The 27,178-nt window shown below is 43.4% G+C and overlaps 1 protein-coding gene across 4 annotated transcripts in view; it reads left to right on the forward strand.

The window, feature by feature from the left end:
* The first annotated feature begins 557 nt into the window (after positions 1–557).
* Positions 558–27,178, forward strand: part of LOC105483478 (CXADR Ig-like cell adhesion molecule) — a 115,202-nt gene continuing 88,581 nt past the window's right edge. For all 4 annotated transcript variants that reach the window (XM_071095506.1, XM_011744378.3, XM_071095505.1 and 1 more), the window contains exon 1: positions 558–711. In XM_071095506.1, the coding sequence (XP_070951607.1) occupies positions 669–711 (43 nt within the window). In that variant the 5' untranslated portion in view covers positions 558–668. The remainder of the gene's footprint in view (positions 712–27,178) is intronic.

Genomic DNA, 27,178 nt, shown 5'->3' on the forward strand with positions numbered 1-27,178 from the left:
CTTACTGGAGATGGAGAAAAGCCCTCTCGCGCCTTTTATGTCAGCCCACGCGACTCGTTAAGAGAGCGAAGGCCAGGGACTGCCCAGGTCGCATCCCGAGAGCCTGAGGTCAGAGTCCCTGCCCCTGGGGCAAACCGCGAGGGGTGGGACGGGTGGGTGTAAGCGGGGCGGAGGGTAGGAGCCGCCCTAGAGGCCGTCCCTCCCAGTGCCCTGTGCCTCGCCTTAAAGGAGGGCGCCAACGCAATTTCAGTATCTGGGAGACGGGCTGCCCCACCCCCGCGCGCAAAACCCTGATTTAGCTTAAGGGATGAAGGCGGGGACCCCTGCGCAGGCTTGCGGTGTGGGAGACGGCCGCCCGAGCCCTCCGACGCCGCGCTCCTGGAGGCCGAGAGTTCAGCGCAGGGAGGGTCTCGGGGGCCGAGGAGTGCCGCGCCCGGTTGCCAAGGCAACCCCACGCGGCTGCAGAAGCCGGCGCTCGCAGCAGGGCCAGGGCCGCTGCCGGAAGTGACGCGAGTTCACCTGCCGAGCGGGGGCGGGGAGGAGGGGCGGAGGGTGCAGAGGTGCCGCCGCCGCCGCGAGCCAGTCGGGAGCGCGCGAGGCGCGGGGAGCCTGGGACCCTGAGCGAGAGGCGCCTACCTGCAGCCGCCGCCCACGGCACGGCAGCCACCATGGCGCTCCTGCTGCGCTTCTTGCTCCTCTGCGGAATCGTGGGTGAGTGGGGGCCATGGGGTCCTCAGCACCCGCCCAGCCCGGGGGCGCTCGCTGCCCGCGGCCACCCAGGAACAATGGGGCATGGGGGAGGGGGCGGGCGCGATTTGGGGACGCTACTGCAGGGGCTGCGGGGCGGGCAGAATTGCACAGGGGCGCTTTTGCGGGGCCGGGCGCACCAGCCTGGCCGGGTGGAGCCGTACCGGAGGGAGCCGCGCAGGGCACGCGGAGTGCCCGGGGACCGAGCCCCCGGCGGGGGGTGGTGGCGGAGGGGCTCGGGCGCGGCGTGTTGGGTGCGCCTCGCAGCTCTCCAGTAGCATTTTCTGCCCCGGTGCGGGCTTGCCTTTCTTTGCTCTCGCCGTCTCCCTTGTCAGCCTTCGTGTCGGTTCCGTCCAGCGTTACCCGATTTCAAAAGCCTTGGGCAACGAGTTTTCAGGTGTCGAATCGCCCAGGCGGGGAGGCTGAATTGCAAACGCCATTATTCAATGGACATGGAGCTGCCCCGTGCCTCGGATCGGCCAGGCTATCTCTAGGAAAGAGGCGCTGAGCGAACTCCAGCCTGGACGTTCTTAGTCTCCTGGAAGCAGCTCGCCCAGGCAGGAGCTGCTAACCAGACGCACATTGTGAAGTAGACCGTGGGAAATCAAAAGTGGGTTCCTGCAAAAATGTAGCATTGGTTTCTGTAGTCCTTGGGCAAAGTGCAAAGAATTCAGTGACCTCGCTTTTGAGTTTGTAATGTGTCGGTTCGTTTTGGAGATAAGACGGGCTGAGTTGTACAGGGTAATTGCTAGGGGCTTCGCCAAGTACGTTGGTCGACTGCTCCTTTCTCTGGGAGGGGGGAAAAAGGCGTGTAAAAAATGCGTGGACCATTAGGAGGCATAATCATTTTGACACTTCAAAAAACGCATGTTTCCATGTCAGTGTTTTAACCAACTGATCTTGCTTGTCAAGCTAAGCGTTTTATAACCAAATAATTCATTTTTAAAAATCCGTAGGTGGGATCCCAGGAGGCGCACTTAGTATAGCCTCTGGAAAGGTAATTTTTTTGTTGTTGTTAGGTGCTCTGAAGCAGGATAGAGTGGCCCTTTCTGTTGGGATGGCTCTCTGCTTCCTGTTGAAATGTTAATTCCATTGTTGGATGCCACAGCTGTGAGCATTACTCATGGGATGAACATTCTATTAACAAGTCTAATCTTCGATCTGAGCCTATAGCACTACCTCCACCTTTTTGATTAATACCATTTAGACTTGGCTGGCTGAAATGTCCAAAGTAACTCTTCCGGAGAAGATGAAGGGTCATAGAACCAGTTTGCAGGTACATTCCCACCATTTTTTTTTTTTTTTTTTTTTTTTTTTGGTCAAGGCCGAACCTGAAGTTGAAGTTGAGAACACAGTGTGTTCTCTGAGAAAAAAAAACAAAAAACGTTCTAGACCACATCTAAAGCAGAAAAGTGGAAGAACATAAGTTATGTGGAGGAACTTTTTTTTTTTTTTTAAGATGGAGTTTCGCTCTTGTTGCCCAGGCTAGAGTGCAATGGCGCGGTTTTGGCTCACCACAACCTCCGCCTCCCGGGTTTAAGCGATTCTCCTGCTTCAGCCTACTGAGTAGCTGGGATTACAGGCGAGCGCCACCACGCCCCGCTAATTTTTGTATTTTTCGTAAGAGACCGTGTTGGTCAGGCTGGTTTCGAACTCCCGACCTCAGGTGATCCACCTGCCTCAGCCTCCCAAAGTGCTGGCAGGGATTAGTTGTTGTTGTTGTTGTTGTTGTTGTTTTAACGGGAATATTTAGCTATTTGGATTTTTTTTTTTTAATTCTTTTGTTTTTTGGAATGCCTCACTTTGATAGGCACAATTCTAAGAAATAATATTTTGATGCATAGAGTCTTTGTGCTCATAAGGTATACATGGGGACAGTGAGCATTTACTCGAAGGGCCATTATCTTCAGCTAAACAAGGCAAGTATTTTTATTCCAATTTTTCAGTTTAAGAAACGGCTAAGGCCAGGCACGGTGCTTGTAATCCCAGCAATTTGGGAGGTTGAGAGGGGAGGATCATTTGAGTTTAGGAGTTTGAGACCAGCCTGGGCAACATGGCGAGACCCCATTTCTACAAAAAATACAACAAAACAAAACTCAAAAAAGAACTAACTAGGTGCAGTGATTCTTGTCATAGTCCCAGCTACTAGGGAGGTTGAGATGGGAGGATTGCCTGAGCCTGGGAGGTTGAAGCTGCAGTGAGCCACGATCATGACACTGCACTCGAGCCTAGGCGACAGAGTGAGACCCTGTCTCAAAAAAAAAAAAAAAAAGAAAGAAAGAAACAGGTCAGACTAATTGATGTATGGCTTTATTTCTTCAAATATTTCTGACCATTTAGAAATGCATTGGTATGGGCTGGGCGCAGTGGCTCACGCCTGTAATCCCAGCACTTTGGGAGGCCGAGGTGGGTGGATCACGAGATCAGGAGATCGAGACCATCCTGGCTAACACGGTGAAACCCCGTCTCTACTAAAAATACAAAAAATTAACCGGCCGTGGTGGCGGGCGCCTGTAGTCCCAGCTACTCGAGAGACTGAGGCAGGAAAACGGCGTGAACCTGGGAGGTGGAGCTTGCAGGGATCGGAGATCGCACCACTGCATTCTATCTTGGGCAGCAGAGCTAGACTCCGTCTCAAAAAAAAAAAAAAAAAAAGGAAATGCATTGTTATGAACTCAAGTTTACTGTTAACATGATTGACTCCTACATTAGCAAAACAAGGAAAAGGCTCATATTCAAATTATGCCATCAGTGATAGATATTCCTCCAGCTCTGAAAGAGTTTCGTGGTATACTCTGGCTGCAGATGGGACTCCTTTTGATGTATTTTTATTGGCTGCCTACTAGTGAGTCATATTACTAGTAATTCTGTAGTAGTAGCAGTAGTAAGCAGAGGCAGTAGCAGTAGTAGTAAAATTAAACCCTTGATCAGTTTTGCCTTGAATCTGTGCTCTCATCACACTATGCTCTTCTGCCTCTACAGCAGCCACTTGCTCTTACTACCACTGGTCATCTGTCATTTACTAAGAACCTACTGTTGGTTTGACTGTGTGCCAAATACTGAAGGCTTTTATTTTTAGCTCTTTAATGTCATAGTCTTAGTTTGAATACTTTGAGGCATCGTGAGGACCCTAGGATTCTTCAGGGCTTGGATTGACATTGTAAACTAATGTGGCCTAGGGACCTGCAGCATCAGCATTACTCAGGGGTCTTGTCAAAGTTTGGGGTTGTGTTCTTCAGCTGCCAACATGAATGGAACTAAAAAAGTCTGGTCTCCCAACCCCTTGTTAGCTATTTGATGGTGGCCAAGCCTCACTGTGTGTCTGTTGCCTTATGTGTCAAGAATGGGGATCCTGGGGCAGGTGATGGGGGTTGGAGGTGGGAGGGTTGGGTAGATGTTGGTCAAGGGATACAAAATTAAATCCATTGTCCAACATGGTGACTATAGTTAATAACAATGTATTATATTTTTGAAAATTGCTGTGAGTGAATTTTAAGTGTTCTCACCACAAAAAGTATGTGAGGTAATGCATATGTTAATTCCCTTGATTTAGCCATTTCACAAGGCACACATCTTTCAAAATAATGTTATATGTAGATATACATATATAATTTTTGTCAATGAAAAATAGGAAAAAAAAAAAAAAACCCAGGCCGGGCGTGATGGCTCAAGCCTGTAATCCCAGCACTTTGGGAGGCTGAGACGGGCGGATCATGAGGTCAGGAGATCGAGACCATCCTGGCTAACACGGTGAAACCCCGTCTCTACTAAAAAATACAAAAAACTAGCCGGGCGAGGTGGCGGGCGCCTGTAGTCCCAGCTACTCAGGAGGCTGAGGCAGGAGAATGGTGGGAACCCGGGAGGCGGAGCTTGCAGTGAGCTGAGATCCAGCCACTGCACTCCAGTCTAGGCCACAGAGCTAGACTCCATCTCAAAAAAAAACAAAAAAACAAAAAAGCAGAAAAATACCAAATAGGGGCTCTACTATCTGAGAGTTGTTGAGGAGTAAAGTGAGATGCTTATCGTTTTGTTTTATCTGTAGCCTTTGCTTTACATTAAAAAAGAGAAAAGATAAGATGTGATCTTTATCCTCTCCATATGCCCCTTTTCATCTTTTCATTCCTGCGATTATACCACCATCAGAGGAGAAGATGCCTCTCCTCCAAGGCAAGCCTCCTACATTGGCTCCTCATCCTGTCTGTTGTGGGGTCTCCGTCGATTACCAACTTAACTCACTGCACACGATCAGAGGACAGGACCATTGCCTGTATTCATGGTTGCAGTCCCTGCATGGTCTTGTGGCTCCTGGCAGACAGCTAGTGTTGAGCATGTCCTTTTCGCATGACTAAAAGTTTTCAACTTCTTTGCCACTAGGCCTGTGTGTATGATAGAGCTCTCTTCAGTTCATCACTCTCTCCCTTCTCAACTAATAAAGATGGTCCTTAGAGTGATTATTCCACTAGTCATGTCTGAGTCAGTTTTTAATCTAAAGAAGCTGAGTTTCTGCTTTATCTTTGACCTCATTCTATTTTTCCTCCTGTTTCAGTTGCCAAAGGTTACAGTAATGAATGTGCCAAACTGATTTATCTCTTTGGAGCTCCTTGACACCTATTTTGGTTCTTTCCCATCCTGTTGACCTGCCCTTTACTACCTTCTAAAATAGGTGCCTTAAATGTCAGCCTTCCTTATGGTTTAGCCCATAGACAATCTTGATCTTAAACCTGGGTGACCTCTTGTATCCATCATGGTAATCTCCCAAGTATTGATAGTAAATTAAAAATGTTTTCAGCTCCCAGCCTGACCAACATGGTGAAACCCTGTCTGTACTAAAAATACAAAAATTAAAAAATTAGCCAGGCGTGGTAATATGCGTCTGTAATCCCAACTACTCAGGAGGCTGAAGCAGGAGAATTGCTTGAACCTGGGAGGCTGGGGTTTCGGTGAGCTGAGATCCTGCCACTACACTCCAGCCTGGGTGACAGAGCAAGACTCCATCTTAAAATAAATAAATAAATGAATATATGTATATGCACGCACATATATATTATATATTTATTGTATATTATATATTACATGTATTATTTTATATATTATATATAACATATAATGTTATATATAATATATATTATATGTAATATGCTATATATTACATATATTATGTTTTATATATAATACATAATTATATATAATATAATTGTAAAAATATATATTATATGTGTATTATATCATATCTAGTATGTATAATATAATTATAAAATATGTGTGTATTATATATAGTATATATTATATCATATATAGTATATATTTAATATAATATTTAGTATATATATTATATATATATAATATATACATATTTGCACCTCAGCCCACCTCTCCTTTGAATCCTGGGCCACTATTTCCAACTGCCTAACTATTCAACTTCCATTTGAATACCTGACACTCTTCACTCTCCAAATGAAGGGGTGGCCTGCCCCTCCACACCTGTGGGTGTTTCTCGTTAGGTGGAACGAGAGACTTGAGAAAAGAAATAAGACACAGAGACAAAGTATAGAGAAAGAAAAGCGGGGGCCCAGGGGACCGGCGCTCAGCTTACAGAGGACCCACGCCGGCACCGGCCTCTGAGTTCCCTTAGTATTTATAGATAATTATCTTTACCATCTTAAAGATAAGGGAGTGGCAGGACAATAGGATCATTTTTAGGGAGGAAATTAGCAGTAAGACATAAGAACGAGGATCTGTGACATGAATAAGTTTAAAGGAAAATCCTGTGCCTTGAGATAAACCTTTTAGCAACATTGTTTCATCCTATCACATGGGAATAAACCTTGGACAATACCCAGCTTTTCTAGGAACAAAGTCACACCCTGCACGCCCAAAATCCATTAAACCTTGAGTTACCACAGCACATGTCTCTTACAAGGACAAGGTTGGGGGTAGGGTCACAGATTAACAGCATCTCAAATACAGAACAAAATGGAGTCTCTTATGTCTACTTCTTTCTATATAGACACAGTAACAGGCTGATCTCTTTCTTTTCCCCACATTTCCCCCTTTTCTTTTCAACAAAACCACCATTGTCATCATGACACCGAGATTACATACTTCACAAAGTAACAGAATATCACAAAGCAAGTGGAGGCAGGATGAGATCACAGGATGGTGTTAAAATTAAAATTTTTGGGCATGCATAGTCATGGATAACATCTTATCAGAAAACAGGGTTTGAGAGCAGACAACCTGTCTGACCAAAATTTATTAGGTGGGAATTTCCTCATCCTAATAAGCCTGGGAGCGCTACAGGAGGCCGGGGCTTATTTCATCCCTTCGGCTTCAACCGTAAAAGGCGGCACGCCTCCAAGGGGGTCGTTTATAGGCCTACCCTCAGAGCGCATTCTCTTTCTCAGGGGTGTTCCTTGCTGAGAAAAAGAATTCAGCGATATTTCTCCTATTTGCATAATGAAAAGAGAAGAAATATGGCTCTGTTCCGTCCGGCTCACCGGCGGCCAGTTCAAGGTTGCCTCCCTTGTTCCCTGAACATTGCTGTTATCTTATTCTTTTTCCAAGATGCCCAGATTTCATATTGTTCAAACACACGTGCTCCACAAACAATTTGTGCAGTTAAGGCAATCATCACAGGGTCCTGAGGTGACATATATCCTCCTCAGTTTACAAAGAAGATGATAGAATTAAGAGATTAAAGTAAAGACATAAGAAATTACAAAAGTATTAATTTTGGAGAACTAATAAATGTCCATGAAATCTTCACATTTTATGTTTTTCTGTCGTGGCTTCAGCCAGTCCCTGTGTTCAAGGTCCCTGACTTCCCGCAACGTTCTCCCTCCCTTTTCCTCTATATAAATGTGCCATGGCGATGAAGGCTTGTTCGTTCTCTCGATTTTGACGCAGGATTCTTCGACTGGTCCAGCACACTAAAAACAAGCCGATTAAACAGAGACACATAATTCCAAAATTTATTGCAGTAGAGTTTCCAATAGACTTAATCCAAGTCGTGGGGTTTAATTCATAAAGATTTTTTGCCACTTGATCTAACGCCTCAGCTCCAGGCACAATATTTAAGTGGCTTTGAGAGGCTTCAAAAATTTGTTCTTTTAATTTAGAAATGTCTAAAGTGAGATTATCTTCTCTTCCCTGTAGATGGCGTCTAACCATGTCCCAGTGATGTTTAGACTCATTATAAACTTGGGGTGTAATACAAAAATCTGACGTATTCCAGTCACACTGTAACTGGAAACGATGTTCCAAGCTCATGAGTCTATCTCCCATCCAAATGACGGTTTGTCTAAGATCATTAATTTGATTTGCCAATTTTTGATCGATACCAGATTGTGAATTCCACAACCTTGTGGAATTCTTTTGCCAATTGTCAACAAAGCTTACTGTCTGAACAGAAGAGTGCAATGCAACTCCTGCCACAGCGGCTGTAGCTGTGACTGCAATTAATCCCATAATCACTGCAATTAAAGTAAAAATGAATCTTTTGGATCTACTTAAAACGCCTTTTAATACTTCAGTCAAAATATGGATGGATGGTGAGGCCTCCCATGGTCGGTCCATGGACACAGGGATCCACACGCCTTCTCTTGCTCTCACCAGCAGAATACGGTGCTGCCAATCAAAAGTTGAATCAATGCAAGTAAACAATCTGCAATTTTCACAAGTTATAGTTTGGGAGTCTGGTTTAATAACTATATTTCCTATGACTAACATATAAGGGGGCTTTACACAACTTTGTAAAGGAACTGTTAGACTGGAATTTAGGTTGATAGAGTAAAATGGCTTATAATCTCTTGTTTCTATAGTTTGATTTCCAGACCAAATTCTAAGGCGGTATGAAGCCACAGTAAGTCTCCATAATTCTGGATGTTCAGGACCAAAAACAGGACTTATCATTTTTGGTCTTGGAGTAGAGATTCCCTTTTCTCCCCATATCCAAGGGTAGAAAGACTGTAATTTTTTGTGCTTATGTTTATCTAAATTTTCCGTTAAATCACTATCAACAGTTGGACTCACTAGTGCACTGGGACAGAATTGAGTTTGTCCTGTGCAATCGTGGTAGAATTGACCTCTAGGTGCCCAATCTATAACTGTTCCGAATGTATTGTTTTGTAATATCACTGCACTATTGGCCACACATTCTTCCCAAACTAAATCTTTTGATTCTCTGGAAATCTCTTTGGGGCAAGGTTTCCCTTTTGGCCTAAATTTTAATGATCTTTGATAAGAAAAGTCTTGTAAATAGTTTACCTGTGGTTTGAGTGACATTCCGCTTACCATGTGATAAGTAAATCTACTGGTGGGACTGACAGTAGGTACTTCTACCAACCAATTTTGAATAGCAGGCATTAAACATCCTGGTGCTCTCCCTAGGCAAATAGGAGGATAACGATACCCAATGGAAATATTTATCATCATTCCTTCTTCCTCCGGTTTGGCAGGGCAACGATCATCTGTGGGACCAGGTACCCACATACTATTATTAACATATACTTCAATAGGATTATCCATCCATGTAACTGCCCGAATTAAGGGCGGGAAAGGCACATAGGCCCAGTAGGTATAATTAGCTGCAGCTGCTCCTGCAGGCATGGGGAGACTTACCACCGTTGATACAATCATTAAAGCTGTAAGCAGCATTTTTTCTGGGGTTTGTGTCACCTTTGTGCTAGCTAGGCTTTTTCCAGCTAACGGTGTCAGCTTCTTTAACTGTGCCCAGGTTGGCAGCTCCGCCTTCTTGGTGCGTGGTGACTTCATCTGTTCTTCTGATATCATCACTTGGTTCATCATGCGAGTCAATGGTGCTCGATTGCGGTGTTTCTGTCTCCGTGGAGGCGCTTTTCTTTGCATCTCCGATGGGTTCATTGTAGAACTTCAAATGTTTAGTGGGTATCCAAACAGGAAGCTGATTTGCTCCTGGTGAAACACAAGCAAAACCTCTTCCCCAGGTTATCACCTTCCCTATTTCCCATGTCTTATTTTTGTTGTCTTTCCACCAAATCAGTTTTCCTTCATGTGGACTGTTCTTTTTACCAGTAAGATGTTGTTCTGCAGAAGTAGTAGTCTGATTTCTATAAATGTTTAAAAAATTTAAAGTATAGAGTGCTAGATTAAGCTGCATCTGAGGAGTGGTACACTCCTTACTGTCTCCCCCTTTTTTTTGTTTAATTAATTGAGTTTTGAGTGTTCTATTAGTTCTTTCAACTATGGCCTGTCCTTGGGAATTATAAGGAATTCCTGTTGTATGTGTAATATTCCACTGATTTAAGAATTTTTGGAAAGCTTTACTACAATAACCTGGTCCATTGTCAGTTTTAATTTTTTCTGGAACTCCCATTACAGCAAAACAAGATAATAAATGTTTTTTAACATGGGAAGTACTTTCTCCTGTCTGGCATGTTGCCCATATGAAATGTGAGTAAGTATCAACTGTTACATGAACATATGATAATTTTCCAAATGAAGGTACATGGGTAACATCCATTTGCCATAATGCATTAGGACACAGACCTCTGGGATTCACTCCTGCCTCTTGAGTGGGCAGGTGTAGTACTTGACACTGGGTGCAATGTCGTACAATATCTTTTGCCTGTTTCCATGTGACATCAAATTTGTTTTTTAACCCTGCTGCATTTACATGAGTCAAAGCATGAAGTTCTTGTGCTTTTATGAATGCAGAGGATACCAGTAAGTCAGCTTGTTCATTTGCTATAGTTAAAGGTCCTGGCAAATTAGTGTGTGCTCGAATATGAGTAATATAAAATGGGAAATTCCTTTTTCTTACAGTTTGTTGTAATAAATTAAACAACTGGTTTAACTGATCATCCATGCTATATTTAATTAGAGCTGTCTCAACATCCCTTGTAGCCTGTACTACATATGCAGAATCTGATATAATATTAACAGGTTGATTAAAATCTTGTAACACTGTAATGACTGCAACCAACTCTGCTCTTTGAGCTGATTGATACTGAGTTTTGATTACTCGCTCTTTTGGTCCTGTGTAAGCCGCTTTTCCATTGCTGGAACCATCAGTAAATACTGTCAGAGCATTTTCTAAAGGCTCATATCTGGTAATTTTAGGTAAAATCCAAGTAGTCAATTTTAAAAACTGGAAGATTTTTGTTTTTGGGTAATGATTATCAATAACTCCCACAAAATTAGCAAGGCCAATCTGCCATGCACCAGAATTGATAAAGGCTTGCCTAACTTGTTCCTTGGTTAAAGGAACAACTATTTTGTCTGGGTCATTACCACACAATTTTATTATCCGTAATCTTGCCTGACCAATTAATGTAGCTATTTGATCCAAGTACAATGTAAAAGTCTTAATTGTACTGTGAGAAAGAAATGACCACTCCACAAGATCAGTGTTTTGAATAATGATGCCTGTTGGAGAATGTGTAGTAGCAAAAATCAAAAGTTGGAGTGGGGCTAAAGGATCTATCCTATTTATTTGCGCTGACTGAATTTTTTCTTCCACTAATTTAATTTCTTTTGTTGCCTCTGGGGTTAATATTCTTTTACTATTTAAGTCTGGATCTCCTCTTAGGATAGAGAACAAATTTGACATGGCATAAGTAGGAATGCCTAGAGTTGGCCGAATCCAATTAATATCGCCTAACAATTTTTGAAAGTCATTTAAAGTTTTTAAAGTATCTTTTCTTATTTCTATTTTTTGTGGCTTAATTTTTCTATTTTCTATCTGCATCCCTAAATAATGAAAAGGAGCAGAGGTTTGGATCTTATCCGATGCTATTGTTAGTCCTGCGTTGGCAACCTCTGCTTGCAGAAATGTGTAACAGTCAATTAATTTTTCTCTTGTTTCTGCAGCACATAAAATATCATCAATATAGTGAATGATATAACAATCTGAAAATTTGTCTCTAACTGGTTGAAGGACTTGACCTACGAAAGTTTGACAAATAGTTGGACTATTAAGCATTCCCTGAGGTAGTACTTTCCACTGGAACCTGGTGGCTGGTTCTTTATTATTTATGGCTGGTATAGTAAAGGCAAATTTTTCACAATCTTGCTCTGCCAGAGGAATGGTAAAAAAGCAATCCTTAAGATCAATTATAATTAAAGGCCAGTCTTTTGGGATCATGGCCGGAGAGGGCAATCCGGGTTGAAGAGGCCCCATGGGTTGAATTACAGCATTTACGGCTCTTAAGTCCATTAACATACGCCATTTGCCTGATTTTTTCTGAATTACAAATACAGGAGAATTCCAGGGTGAGAATGAAGGCTCAATGTGTCCTTTTTTTAATTGTTCCTTTGCTAATGAATGTAAAGCCTCCAGTTTTTGCTTCGGTAGCGGCCACTGATTTACCCATACCGGTTTTTCTGTTTTCCAAGTTAATGGAATGGGTTTAGGAGGCGCTACAGTGGCCGCCCCTAAAAAGGATACCCTATTCCTTTTCTTTCTTGATTTTTCTTAGTCTTAATTGGGACTTTAATGCCATTTTCATTTTTTCCTAACCCCTTTCCTGGTATATATCCCATCTTAGTTATGATTTTTTGACTCGTGGGGCTGTATAATGGAGCGGGCATAATGATTTCCGCACCCCATTGCTGTAATAAATCTCGACCCCATAGATTAACAGGAATTGAAGTAATCATTGGCTGAACAGTACTTTCTTGATTATCTGGTCCTAAGCAATGTAAAATCATTGTACTTTCGTACACTTCTGAAGCTGTGCCTACGCCGACAAGTCTTGTAACAGCCTTTTGTTTAGGCCAATTTTTTGGCCATTGATTTAAAGCAATGACAGAGATATCTGCTCCAGTGTCTACCAACCCTTCAAACTGTTTTCCTTGAATAATGGCCTTACACACAGGTCTGCTCTCAGAGACCAGATTTGCCCAATATGCAGCCTTTCCTGTCTGATCAGTGCTTCCGAACCCTCCTGTTCTTTTTATCTCACTGTTTCCAACTTTAATGTAAGGTAGGAGTAATAATTGAGCAATCCTGTCTCCTGGACTGGCACTCCAAGGAACTGAGGAACTAATAACCAATTGAATTTCACCTTTATAGTCTGAATCAACCACACCAGTATGAATTTGAACTCCTTTTAGATTTAAACTTGATCTTCCTAAGATTAGTCCTACAGTCCCCTCAGGCAATGGGCCATATACCCCTGTGGGGATTTTTTGAGGAGGCTCCCCTGGAAGCAGAGAGACTGCTTGTATGGTGCATAAATCTACTGATGCACTGCCGTTTGTGGCGGGGGATAATTGCTGTATTGTGATAACTGGCTTATTCCCTGAGACACTTGTGGCAGTGGGGGTTGTTGTTCCTGAAAACCCTGAGGAACAAAGGGCTGAATTTGGAATGCCCCAGTTTGTTGCGGGGCCTGAGGCTGGCCCCTCCTCTCGTTTCCCGACAGTGGTTGCCCATTTTTATCAAATTTAGAACGACATTGATTACCCCAATGTTTTCCCTTTTTACATCTTGGACATAGGCCAGGTGGCTCTTTATCTGTTCTTGTAGTAGTTTGAGTAGTTACATTTTGTTTATTTGAGACTAGGCAATTCTTTTTTAGATGACCAATTTGACCACAATTATAACATCTTCCCCCAAATGTTCTAACCTGTCCTCCTAAAGCAACTCCTGTGATTGCTTGAGCCATAAGCATAGCTTTATGCATAGCTCCTCCAATTCCATCGCAGGCCTTAACGTACTCCGAGATTACATCTGATCCTGCGGGAACCCTTCCTTTTAATGGCTTAATGGCTGATTGACAATCAGGATTGGCGTTTTCATATGCCATCAACTCCACTATGACCTTACGGGCATTCTCATCGGTAATTGACTTTTGAGCAGCATCTTGAAGTCTTGCTACAAAATCAGGGTAGGGCTCTTTAGAGCCTTGTCTTATTGTATTAAAGGAGGGGCAGGCGGTTCCTGGGTCTTGGATTTTCTCCCAGGCCCTAAGGCAGATAGCCCTGATTTGCTCAATGGCCTCATTTGGCATTATTACTTGTTGGTCAACAGTGCTCCAATTTTGACCTATTCCTAATAGTTGATCTGCATCTATGTCAATTGGAGGATTGGCAGTCCTATTTTTTCGGACCTGTACTTGTGCCCCATCAATCCACCAAGTCTTAAATTGTAAAAATTGAGAGGGTGAGAGTGAGGATTTTGCCAGAATCTCCCAATCATAAGGAATGAGTCTATGTCCATGAGCAATGGAATCTAATAATGTTCTCATGTAAGGAGAGTTGGGTCCATACTGTTTTACTCCCTCTTTCATTTCTTTTAGCATTTTTATAGAAAAAGACTTATATCTGGCTTCAGCTACGGGAAGCTCTCCCTCTTGGGCCCCTTCTCCAGGTGGTCTTGCTTCTAATATTACTGGGAATTGCCACGCCTCAATATCTCCTTGTTTTCTTGCCTCATCAATAATTTTATGTAACGCACTACCCTGTGTACTAGGCGGTGCTGTAGGATTAAGTCTCATGGTGGGCGGTTGAGGATATGGTACCCTGCCCTGTGGTGCTGGAAATGTTCCTGGCTGTCCACACAGATTTTCTGGGGGCAACCGATACTGCAGTTCCGCTGGCAGCCAGTATTGATAGGCTACTGGCGGCTGGGTCTTATCTTCTACCGGCTGATATTGTGGACACTGCATTTGGAATGGCATTGCCATGACAGAAACTCTATCTTTTTCTATTTGATCTTCTTTTGGAGTTTGTACTTGTTTAACCTGCATTTGAGGTTGTAAAGTTACAGGCATTTGAGCTGCTGGAAGAGCAGTTGGCCATCGTGGTTTAGACTCTGATGGCTCTGCTAATTCTGGATTTTTTTCTTCTAATTTTAACGTTTCAGGATATATTACCTCCTGTAATTGATTATTGTCAACATTTTGCGTTGACCGAGCCATAGCCGGCTCTGATACACATTCACAGTGTGAACTTTCCTTTCCTTTCCGGGATTCTATCCCTGCCTCTTTTTCACAATCTACTGCACAGCTTTTAGGGACATCAGAAATTGGAATGCTATCTTCTTCTGTTTGAAATGGTTCTAAAGCTACTTTAATAATGACCCAATCATTCCATACTGTGAGCGGAATGATTTTACCTTCCCTGCTTGCTTGTTTTAATTCTTTGCCAATTTTTTCCCAATCTTTTAGATCTAAAGTTCCCTGTTCCGGAAACCATGGACAAAACTGCTCTATTGTTTGAAACAGCGTAATTAGATTTTTGGTAGAGACTTTAACTCCCCCTCTTTTTAAGAGAATTTTAATAAAGCTGCGATAAGAGGCATATTTACTCTTAGTTTGCCCCATTGTTACCCTAGGTTCTTCCGAGCGCACAAGCTTACCGCAAGGCTGACTGTAGACGTACTCGGGAGTCTCTCGTCGACTTGTCCTCAATGACCACGCTCCAGCGTACCTTCACCTTAGAGAAAAGCTTCCACGTTGGGCACCAGATGAAGGGGTGGCCTGCCCCTCCACACCTGTGGGTGTTTCTCGTTAGGTGGAACGAGAGACTTGAGAAAAGAAATAAGACACAGAGACAAAGTATAGAGAAAGAAAAGCGGGGGCCCAGGGGACCGGCGCTCAGCTTACAGAGGACCCACGCCGGCACCGGCCTCTGAGTTCCCTTAGTATTTATAGATAATTATCTTTACCATCTTAAAGATAAGGGAGTGGCAGGACAATAGGATCATTTTTAGGGAGGAAATTAGCAGTAAGACATAAGAACGAGGATCTGTGACATGAATAAGTTTAAAGGAAAATCCTGTGCCTTGAGATAAACCTTTTAGCAACATTGTTTCATCCTATCACATGGGAATAAACCTTGGACAATACCCAGCTTTTCTAGGAACAAAGTCACACCCTGCACGCCCAAAATCCATTAAACCTTGAGTTACCACAGCACATGTCTCTTACAAGGACAAGGTTGGGGGTAGGGTCACAGATTAACAGCATCTCAAATACAGAACAAAATGGAGTCTCTTATGTCTACTTCTTTCTATATAGACACAGTAACAGGCTGATCTCTTTCTTTTCCCCACATCCAAATACACTCACCTGTTAATTAAGTGATACTTAAGGTACTGATACTACTGTGCAAAGCCGTGTGCTAGGTGCCCCTACAATAGAATATGACATTGCAAGTTGCAAAAGCCTTGATAGAATTTTTCAATCAGATAGTACAGCTTTTGCAAAGACAGAGATCTGAAGGGTGTGATATGTCTTGGGAGTTGAGTAGTTCAGTCCGTGTAAAACATCTAACCAATGCTTCTCAAACTTTGTGCATCTGAATGATTCTTACAGGGAAGTCTGGGTGGGGCTTGTGAGTTTGCATTTTAACAAGTTTTACCTGATGTCACTGCTTACCACATTTTGTGTGGGTAAAGATCTAAAAGCCGCACTGAGAGCTTGGTAGGAGCTGACAGGTCTGTGGGGTTATGCTCCCCAACCCCCACAGTACTAAGACATTTGTGGAAGTGTCGAGAAGTGAGGTTATACACTGAGGTTTTTGCTGTTGAATGGTAGCTATGTAGCGGTTCTCGAGGAAAGCAGAACTGATAGAGCTAACACAGGAATCCTGTGGGGTGATCTGGACATGAGCAGTCCCTGTTGAAACACAGCAGGACAGTGTTGGGCTTCCAGTTTGATCTGGAAAGCTTTTCTGAAGAAGATAGTAGTGGAACCTGATGTCTGGTTGCTTGAATCAGTGGCACGAAAAAGTTGGAGAGATTTCTGACTTGAGCGTATGATGATGTCACTAACCTACAGGAAATAAAAAGGAACAGGTTTTAGGGAGATGACAATGAGCTTAAGTTTGGACAGGTAGTATTTGAGGTGCCTGAGAGGGATGGAGGTAAAAAGATATCTGGTAGGCAGATTGCAACACAGGACTGGATTTCAGGAAAGACAGGCATTGGTGATACAGACTTGAAAATTCACAGCTGATAGGTGGCGTCTGTGTAAGGTGAAGGAGGAAATGCAGGTAGGACTAGAAGAGAGAAGGTGAAATGTGAGGCGGGGGAAACATCAACTTCTAATAAGTACATGAGGAAGCAGCTGGGAGAAAGAAGGCGTGATAGGGGATATAGGAGACCTAGAGGATGAAGGTGTGCTAGAGACTGATGCAAAAGTGAGGCTAGTGGGTTTTAGCACTGGGAGACTGTTGAGAACATTCAGAAAGTTCCCGTGGGGAGGACAGTTCTGCAGAAGTGAGAGTGAAGCCACATTTTAATTTTAATTTTTATTATTTTGAGATGGAGTCTTGTTCTGTTACCCAGGCTGGAGTACAGTGGTGCAATCTCAGCTCACTGCAACCTCCACCTCCTGGGTTCAAGCGATTCTCCTGCCTCAGCCTCCCGAGTAGCTGGGACTACAGGCACCTGCCACCATGCCTGGCTAATTTTTAGTAGAGATGGGGTTTCGCCATGTTGACCAGGCTGGTGTTGAACTCCTGACCTCAGGTGATCCACCCGCCTTGGCTTCCCAAAGTGCTGGGATTATAGGCGTGAACCAATGCGTCCAGCCAGGTGCCAATTTTAATAGAGGATTGGGCATCAGGCAAGTGGAGAGTGAAAAGCAAACTTCGCATTTGCAGGTGGTTTGACAGTGAAGCTTTGCGTATGTGGCCTTAATTCGAGAGGGCAGTAGCATATCCCAGGGGAGAAGGTGGAAGCCAGCAGATAAAGACTGTCAACTTCCCTCCATCTAGATCTACAGTCTTGTCCACATCATCATTCTTGCGCAAAACATGATATTTCTCCTGAAGGCCAATTCCTGAACTTTGAACCTTTTGGCTTCTCAGGGATGTCAGTCTGTTATCCCATCTGTTATAGCTGGATTCCATCAACTTTAACCAAGCTTATTTATCCCTCTTTATATCCCTTCAGCACTGTTGTCTCTTTTCCTTTATTTTTTATTTTTAAATTATTTATTTTTTTGAGACAGTGTCTCTCTCTGTTGCCCAGGCTGGAGTGCAGTGGGCTCAGGTGGTTCTTCTACCTCAGCCTCCCAAGTAGCTGGGACTACAGGCACCCAGCCTTATTTTTCTTTCTTTCTTTTTTTTTCATTTGTTTGTTTTTGTTTTGAGACGGAGTTTTGCTTTTGTTGCCCAGGCTGGAGTGCAATGGGGCGATCTCGGCTCACCTCAACCTCTGCCTCCCAATTCTCCTGCCTTAGCCTCCTGAGTTACTGGGATTACAGGCATGCACCACCATGCCCAGCTAATTTTTTAGTAGAGACAGGGTTTCTTCATGTTGGTCAGGCTGGTCTCAAACTTCCGACCTTAGGTGATCCACCCACCTTGGCCTCCCAAAGTGCTAGGATTACAGGTGTGAGTCATCGCACCTGGCCTTTATTTTTCTTCATTAACCGGATTTCTGGAAAAAATGGTCTGCATGTACTGACTGCATTATTTTCTTTCATGCTCACTAATTCTTCCATCCTTTTCAATCTAATTTTCATCCCCTTCTACTTCTTTGAAACTGTATTTGCTGGAGATTGCAGTTAACACTATGGCCACAGCCGCTGGTCCCCTCACACCTTCAGCCTCTTAAACCTCAGAACAAATGGCTCTATTGAACAGTTTTTGCTCTTGAGCTGTTCCTCATTTCCCTTTGTGTGGTCCATTTCCTTCTTGTACCATAAATGCCAAGGTTTCTCAGTGAATGGGTGCAGTTACTGTTTATTTGCCTATAGTCTCCAGTACATTTCTAGTCTCCCTTCTCCACCTTTACCCATATCAAACCATCCACTTAACGTCTCTACACAGACTTCCCACAGGCATCTCCAGCTGATTCCATTTCACACTCTTCTCTCTCACATTAATTGGCATTTTCAGCCACCAAAATGCCCAGGCGAAAATATGAGTATCTTACTTGGCCCTTCATATTTTCCCACCTGCTCACATCCAATTTTGAAGTCATTGTGTCCCTCCAGCCACTACCTGTAATCTAGGTTATACCATTATCTTTTCAGCTTGTTGAGATGCTTTCATAATTGGCCTCCTGTTGAGTGAACTTTACCCTGTCCTCCAGGCACATCCTGTTACTTACCGCAGCATGTTCTAACCCTTATCAAGCATGCCGATATTGTCATTGTTTTCTCTTGCCAGAATGTACATTTCATAGGTCAGGGACTGTTTACGTTGTATTCCCAGTATATGGCACAGGGCATGTTCATTGCGTAAGTGGGGAAACTTATGCTAGACGGGAATTCATGTTTGTAGGCTTGGGAAGTACCTAGAGGAGAAAGCGTTTGAAGATCAAGAATAGGTACCTCATGGAAGAGGTAAGCAGGGCTGGCCCTGTGTCCTACACAGGTCAGCTTCGTGTCAGCTTTGCCAGGTGTTCAGCAGTGGAGTTTATGTCACCACTCACATTTAGTTTCCCTACTTGCAGCCAGTTCTCCCCGCTTCCCTTGTTTCCACCTTTCCTCTGTCAGAGAAGTCATCAGATGAGAGTTGATGCTTTCTGTCATTAAATAAAGGAAATAATTGAGGCTGGGAACTTTGGATTCAGTTTATTTGGTGGCTAGCAAATAGTGGACGTGAAGATAATTATTAAATTATTAAAATAAGATAATTATTAAAATAACCCAGAAAGCAATTAAAAATTATCCAACCAGAATGACCTTATGGGTTTATCTTACTGACTTTCATCTGTGTTTCTTAAGAAAACAAACCTAATAATCTAGAATAATAATTGTTTAGTTGGGTTTGGATTTAGGCTGGTTCTTTTTCTTTCTTTCTTTCTTTTTTTTTTTTTTTTTTTTTGAGATAGAGTCTTGCTCCGTTGCTCAGGCTGGAGTGCAGTGGCATGATCTTGGTTCACTGCAACCTCCGCCCTCCGACTTCAAGCAATTCTTCTGCCTCAGCCTCCCAAGTAGTTGGGATTACAGGCGCTCGCCACCATGCCCAGCTGATTTTGTGTGTGTGTGTGTGTGTGTGTGTGTGTATTTTTAGTAGAGATGGGGTTTTGCCATGTTGGCCAGCCTGGTCTTGAACTTCTGACCTCAGGTGATCCACCCATCTCAGCCTCCCAAAGTGCCGGGATTATGCATATGAGCCACTGTGCACGGCCTACATTGCTCTCTTCTGTGCCTTCCCACTTGTCTTTCTTCCCTCACCTTATTGCCTCACCCATTCTTTTTTTCAATAGTTACCCAGGGCCAGGTGCGGTAGCTCACGCCTGTGATCCCAGCACTTTGGGAGGCTGAGGCAGGCAGATCACCTGAGGTCCAGCATTCAAGACCAGCCTGGCCAACATGGTGAAACCCTGTCTCTACTAAAAATACAAAATTTAGCTGGACGTGGTGGTGTGCGCCTGTAATCCCAGCTACCCAGGAGGCTGAGGCTGGAGAATTGCTAGAACCCGGGAGGCAGAGGCTGCAGCGAGCCGAGATCATGCTGCTGCACTCCATCCAGCCTGGGCGACAGAGCAAGACTCCATCTCAAAAAAAAAAAAAAAAGAGCCAGTTAGAGGCTGGGAGTGGTGGCACACACCTGTAATTCCAGCACTTTGGAAGACTGAGGTGGGAGAATCTCTTGAGCCCAAGACTAGCCTGGGCAACATAACAAGACCTCGTCTCTACAAATAAATACAAAAATTAGCTGCGTGTGATACAAAAATTAGCCAGGTGTGGTGGCACATTCTTGTAGTCCCAGCAATTTGAGAAGCTGAGGTAGGAGGATTACTTGAGCCCAGGAGGTTCAAGGCTTCAGTGAGCTATGACTGCACCACTGCACTCCAGCCTGGGCGACAGCGTGAAACCCTGTGTCCAAAAAAAGTTAGCCAATTAGACTTAAATTAAGCCTTTGAGTTTTACTTGACTCAGCAGTATTTGTAGTGTATTTCAACTGGCAGGGTGCTTGCAGAAGAAGACTGTTTCTTGATCTATTTATAAAAAAAGGGAAGATAGGAAAAGGGAAGGAGATTAACAATATTTTTAGGGTAGGTGTGAGATCAGTGGTATGGTTCAGTTTGTTCTTTGGTACTTAGTGAGAAAAAGGATTAACAAATTAACCAGCATTGATACATACTAAGAAAATACAAATTTCTCTGAAAACGTTAAAATCATTTTCATTCTTTCAAAGATATTTCTCACTGGAATGGGAATGGTTTTAATTTCATTTACTTCTGTTTTTTTTTTTTTTGAGACGGAGTCTCGCTCTGTCGCCCAGGCTGGAGTGCAGTGGCCGGATCTCTGCTCACTGCAAGCTCCGCCTCCCGGGTTCACGCCATTCTCCTGCCTCAGCCTCCCGAGTAGCTGGGACCACAGGCGCCCACCACCGCGCCCGGCTAGTTTTTTGTATTTTTTAGTAGAGACGGGGTTTCACCGTGTTAGCCAGGATGGTCTCGATCTCCTGACCTCGTGATCCGCCCGTCTCAGCCTCCCAAAGTGCTGGGATTACAGGCTTGAGCCATCGCGCCCGGCCTCATTTACTTCTTAAGAAATAAAAGTGTGTTAAGATTTTAGGAAGAAACAACATAACTCATTGCCGTGATTTTTTCACTTTTTTTTTTTTTTTTTTTTTTTTTTTGAGACGGAGTCTCGCTCTGTCGCCCAGGCTGGAGTGCAGTGGCCGGATCTCAGCTCACTGCAAGCTCCGCCTCCCGGGTTTACGCCATTCTCCTGCCTCAGCCTCCCGAGTAGCTGGGACTACAGGCGCCCGCCACCTCGCCCGGCTAGTTTTTTGTATTTTTTAGTAGAGACGGGGTTTCACCGTGTTAGCCAGGATGGTCTCGATCTCCTGACCTCGTGATCCGCCCGTCTCGGCCTCCCAAAGTGCTGGGATTACAGGCTTGAGCCATTGCGCCCGGCCTCATTTACTTCTTAAGAAATAAAAGTGTGTTAAGATTTTAGGAAGAAACAACATAACTCATTGCCGTGATTTTTTCACTTTCCCATAGTTAAGAGGTGTGTTCTGTGTGAATTTTAGACATTGTCGGAGGAAGTGTGGTTTGACTGCACATTTGACGTTCTCTCAAGGAATCTCAAGGGACATACAATGAACCAAATTTGTTTAGCCCCACCTTTGTTCAATTGTTGGAGTGACCATCACTTACTCTCTTCAGTGTCTCTCACAAGTATTTTATTTTATTTTATTTTTATTTATTTATTTATTTTTTGAGACGGAGTCTCGCTCTGTCGCCCAGGCTGGAGTGCAGTGGCCGAATCTCGGCTCACTCAAGCTCCGCCTCCCGGGTTCCCGCCATTCTCCTGCCTCAGCCTCCCGAGTAGCTGGGACTACAGGCACCGCCACCACGCCCAGCTAATTTTTTGTATTTTTAGTAGAAACGGGGTTTCACCGTGTTAACCAGGATGGTCTCGATCTCCTGACCTCGTGATCTGCCCGTCTCGGCCTCCCAAAGTGCTGGGATTATAGGCGTGAGCCACTGCGCCCGGCCGGTCTCACAAGTATTTTAAACTTTTGAATACTGGACAGTTCCCATGGGAGATTTCTCTCAAGGACCAGACACAAACTTTTGACTTTGTTTTGTGCCAGGGTAGTTCTGCAGGAAGAGTTGAGAAGACTCTTAACTTACTCAGGTGTACAGTGGAAATCTGATACTTCTAGAATGAACTTATAAAACTGGACAAGCAAAGTGATCATATCTTATTTTTAAAGACAATTGCACATACATCTCATTTAGAGCCACTCTCTTAACCTTGGGATAGAAAGGACACATCATATTATTCTCATGTATAGGAAGCAAGTTCTAAAGCCGAGGCAGTTGTGGCATTGGTGTAGAACAGTGCTGTCCAACGGAAATATAACACAAGCCACATATGTAATTTAAAATTTGCTAGTAGCCACATTAAAAGGCAAAAAGAAAAATGTGAAGTGAAACTGAATATATGTTGTTTACACAAAACATACAAAATATGCTTCTTTCCATATATGATCAAATGCAAAATATTGAGATATTAAAATGTTTTTTGTACTTTGCCAGAATCTAGTCAGTGTTTGATCTACAGCACATCTCATTTGCACTAGCCATGTTTCAAGTGCCAGCAGCTACTGTATTGGTCAGCACTGGGAGCTTTAGTTCCTGTCACCTTCCACCATTGTCCTCGAACGTTTAACCTGGAAAAGCACGGGGGCAGAGTGCCATCGAAACACCTTTCTCAAGTGGAACATGCCTTTGTAATTGTTCTCATGAGATTTTACTTCTCAAATCGTTATTTTTTGTCACATAGTATTTGTTTCCTGTTAGCGATGAGCTAAAACAAAGTTTCTTATTTCTTACTTAATCTCTTGTAATCATCAGAACATTTGTTACAGGCACACAAAATCACATCAGCTCTCCTTATTCCATAGTTAAAGGCAATCACATCTTGAGTATACTGCAGAAAAGTATATGCATAAGAATTATATTTTTAACTTGCCTATGGGGGAAATAAATGCATTTATGGAGAGGTGCAGAAAAAGCAGGATAGAATGGCCCCAGGTAATGGTTGCTTGGGAAATATAAATTCACTTAGAGATATTAAAGAGGAATTTATACCAAGATTGAGGCAATCAAGTCAGACATGCTCACAACAGGGATAATTTTCTTATTGGAGTTAACTTTTTCTTCATTAACTTCAGGATTTTTCTATAAGGAAATACACTATTTGCTCATTTTGCTAATAACATGTGTCTATTTCTTGGATTTCTTATTTTCTGTGATCACATCTTTATAAGACACTTCATCTGGGTGGGTTTTGGTTTTTTGTTTTTGTTTTGCTAAATAGTCACTTTTCCTGTCTCATGTTAATTGAAGAGGAAGAGAAGCGAGCTGCAAGTTTTCTATGAGCAAGGAGGCAAAGGAAGATTTCCTTATATGGAGTGTGATACATATTATTCTATGAAGGTGATGAAAATATTCACCATGGCAACTGATCTGCCTTACCCATAATGCAAAATACCCTACTTGCATTTATTTTGCCAGAGAATTCTGAAATTAGGATCTATGTAGTAGAGAATATGGGGAAGGTAATAGCTATTTCAGCTGAAAAGGAGAATAATTTTTCTTATGACTAGTGAAGTGCAGTAGTGAGAAGGGGGGAAAAAGAAGAACAAAGAGTTGGATCTGTAACTGTGAACAATTGATTGAAATAATTCACTACTTTTGGACCGGCCAAGAAGAATAATGATTTTGATTAGAATTGGAATTTGAAGGCTCCCCCAAGTTGAGTATGTCTGTGTGTGAGGGGAGTGGGGAAGGGTTGAGTCACAATCCAGTTCAGCAAATCTCTGCCAGGATGTTTACTTTGTAGCTCCCCTTATCTGATTTTCCATTGTAAATTTGTATTAAATATTTCTGATAAGCAGCCTCAATTCCTGTGGAAGTTTGAGGGCAAATAAGTAATATAGTATGTACTTATGGGCAAGGCATTGTAATAGTTGCTTCAGGAGATTTAAATGAGTAACACACCATTCCAGTACTCTTGGCAAGCTTAAATCCAGAGGGAGGAGCCAGACAGTTATTCTTGCAACTATGGTACCAGGCAGAGCAAGGCAGGGATCATAGCAGATATGCTATCTAAAAATGTAAGGTATTCTGATTATTCCTTCCGTGCCTTAACTGGCATCTCTAAACCATTTTTCCTTCCACCCTGGGAACCCCTCATCCTCTGAGACTTCTGCTCTCTGCTGATACCTAACTTGTAGTTGCTTCTCCTTGTTGTGTTTTTTTGTTTGTTTTGTTTTGTTTTTTTTTTTTTGAGATGGAGTCTCGCTCTGTCGCTCAGGCTGGAATGCAGCCTGCTTCTCCTTGTTGACAAGAAATGCTCAGCTTCATATTCACCCCCTCCCCCAGCGTTATCTGGCATTTTAGTATTTACATTTTATAATGCACTTTTCTAACATCCTTACACCACATTTTCTTGACCTTTCAAATATAGTGATTTTTTTAAGCAATTTTATTTAGGCAATGCTCTCCTTATGCTTTGTTGTTGTTGTTGTTGTTTTGAGACGGAATCTTGCCCTGTCGCCCAGTCTGGAGTGCGGTGGTGCAATCTCGGCTCACTCCAAGCTCCGCCTCCCAGGTTCCCGCCATTCTCCTGCCTCAGCCTCCCGAGTAGCTGGGACTACAGGCACCGCCACCACACCCGGCTAATTTTTGGTATTTTTAGTAGAGACAGGGTTTCTCCATGTTGGTTAGGCTGGTCTTGAACTCCCAATCTCAGGTGATCCGCCTGCCTTGGCCTCCCAAAGTGCAGGTATTCCAAGCGTGAGGCACCATGCCCAACCAACCAGAGACCCTTTAATTCTTAGATCTTCACTTCTAAAATCTTGAACTCTAATCACACATCCCAGCTTTCTCACTCTGCATCACGCCTTCTCCTTAATATCAGTGAGGCCTCCAGACCCTTCCCCAACCCTCAAACCCCTACTAGTCTTCTGGCTACTTTAAAACCAGAATTTCGTCACTAATCCTGGTCAGACTCCAGCTCCCATTCCTGTTGTGGATCAGTTCTACAGGCAGTTTCTTTGCTCCTGCTCACGGACTGTGATGCACAGCTCTGTGGATTGGGGAGGTACTTTTTATTGTCCAATTTGACTAGACTTTTTGTCTTTTTTTTGAGACAGAGTCTCACTCTTACCTAGGCTGGAGTGCAGTGATGCCATCCAGGCTCACTGCAACCTCCCCCTCCCTGGTTCAGGTGATTCTTCTCCCTCAGTCTCCTGAGTAGCTGAGATTACAGGTGCCCGCACCATTCCCAGATAATTTTTGTAGCAGAGACGGGGTTTCACCATGTTGGTCAGGCTGGTCTTGAACTCCTGACCTCGTGATCTGCCCGCCTTAGCCTACCAAAGTGCTGGGATTACAGACTTGAGCCACTGCACTCGGCTTTTTTTTGAGACAGTTTCATTCTCTCTCCCAGGCTGGAGTGCAGTGGCATGATCTTAGCTCACTGCAAGCTCTACCTCCTGGGTTCAAATGATTCTCATGCCTCAGCCTACTGAAGAGCTGGGATTACAGGTGTGCGCCACCATGCCCTGCTAATTTTTGTATTTTTAGTAGAGATAGGGTTTTGCCATGTTGGCCAGGCTGGTCTCGAACTCCTGACCTCAAGTGATCCACCCGCCTTGGTCTCCCAAAGTGCTGGGATTACAGGTGTGAGCCACCACACCCGGCCGCCTTTTTGTCTTAATTTTAAGTATATTAATAAAACATTAGAATATTATGTATTTAACACAAAGACAATTTAAATTTACTTTTTTGTTGCTTATTCTTTCAGATATTCTAAAATTTATTTTTAAGTAAAGCTTTTAATTGAAATTATGACATGCACAGAAGACCACACAGTTTAGAGCGTTAATTTTTATAAACGTACGGGGTAGAGCATTGTCACAAAGTGGCCATACCTACATACCTAGCAACCAGATCCAGAAACAGAACCCAACCCACGTCTCAGAAACCCTGTCATGCCCCTTCCTGTCTCTTCCTTTACTATTTTTCTTTTTCTTTTTTTTTTTTTTTAAATTGAGATGGAGTCTTGTTCTGTTGCCCAGGCTGGAGTGTAGTGGCTCTATCTCAGCTCACTGCAACCTCCGCCTCCTGGTTTCAAGCGATTGTCCTCCCTCAGCTTCCTGAGTAGCTGGGACTACAGGCGCATGCCATCATGCCAGGCCAATTTTTTTTTGTATTTTTTATTAGAGACGGGGTTTCACCATACTGGCCAGACTGGTCTCAAACTCTTGACCTCAAGTGATCACCTGCCTTGACCTCTTGAAGTGCAGGGATTACAGGCGTGAGCCACGGCTCCTGGCCTCCTTCACTCTTTTTTCCATTCTTTTCTGATTTCTAACAGCGTAGATTAGTGTTAACATTTTCTATAAATAGAATTTGACAGTTTGTGTTTTTTGTCTAACTTATTTTACTTCTCATGTTTGTAAGATGATTTATGTTGTGTAGCTTTGTTTTATTTGTTTGCATTGCTCTGTGGTATTCTATTATGTGATTGTACCACAATTGATTTATTTATTCTACTGATGGACCCTTTTTCCCAGCTTTTTTGCCATTATGAAATTACTACTGTGAAGACCGGGCTCAGTGACTCACGCCTGTAATCCCAGCACTTTAGGAGGCCGAGGTGGGTGGGTCACTTGAGGTGAGGAGTTCGAGACCAACCTGGTCAACATGGTGAAATCCCGTCTCTACTAAAAACACAAAAATTAGCCGGACAAGGTAGCACACCCTGTAATCCCAACTATTAGGGAGGCTGAGGCAGGAGAATCACTTGAGCCCAGGAGGCAGAGGTTGCAGTGAGCCGAGATTGTGCCATTGCACCACAGCCTGGGTGACAGAGCGAGACTCAGTCTCAACAAAAAGAAAAAAGAAAATACTACTGTGACATCCTACATGTGTTTTCATGCATGTGCACATAAATTTCTACCTATCAATGAAATTTCTGAGTCCTGTAGGTTATACATAAGTTTCGCTTTG

Source organism: Macaca nemestrina, chromosome 4 (genome assembly GCF_043159975.1).
Source record: "Macaca nemestrina isolate mMacNem1 chromosome 4, mMacNem.hap1, whole genome shotgun sequence".
Lineage (NCBI taxonomy): Eukaryota > Metazoa > Chordata > Mammalia > Primates > Cercopithecidae > Macaca > Macaca nemestrina.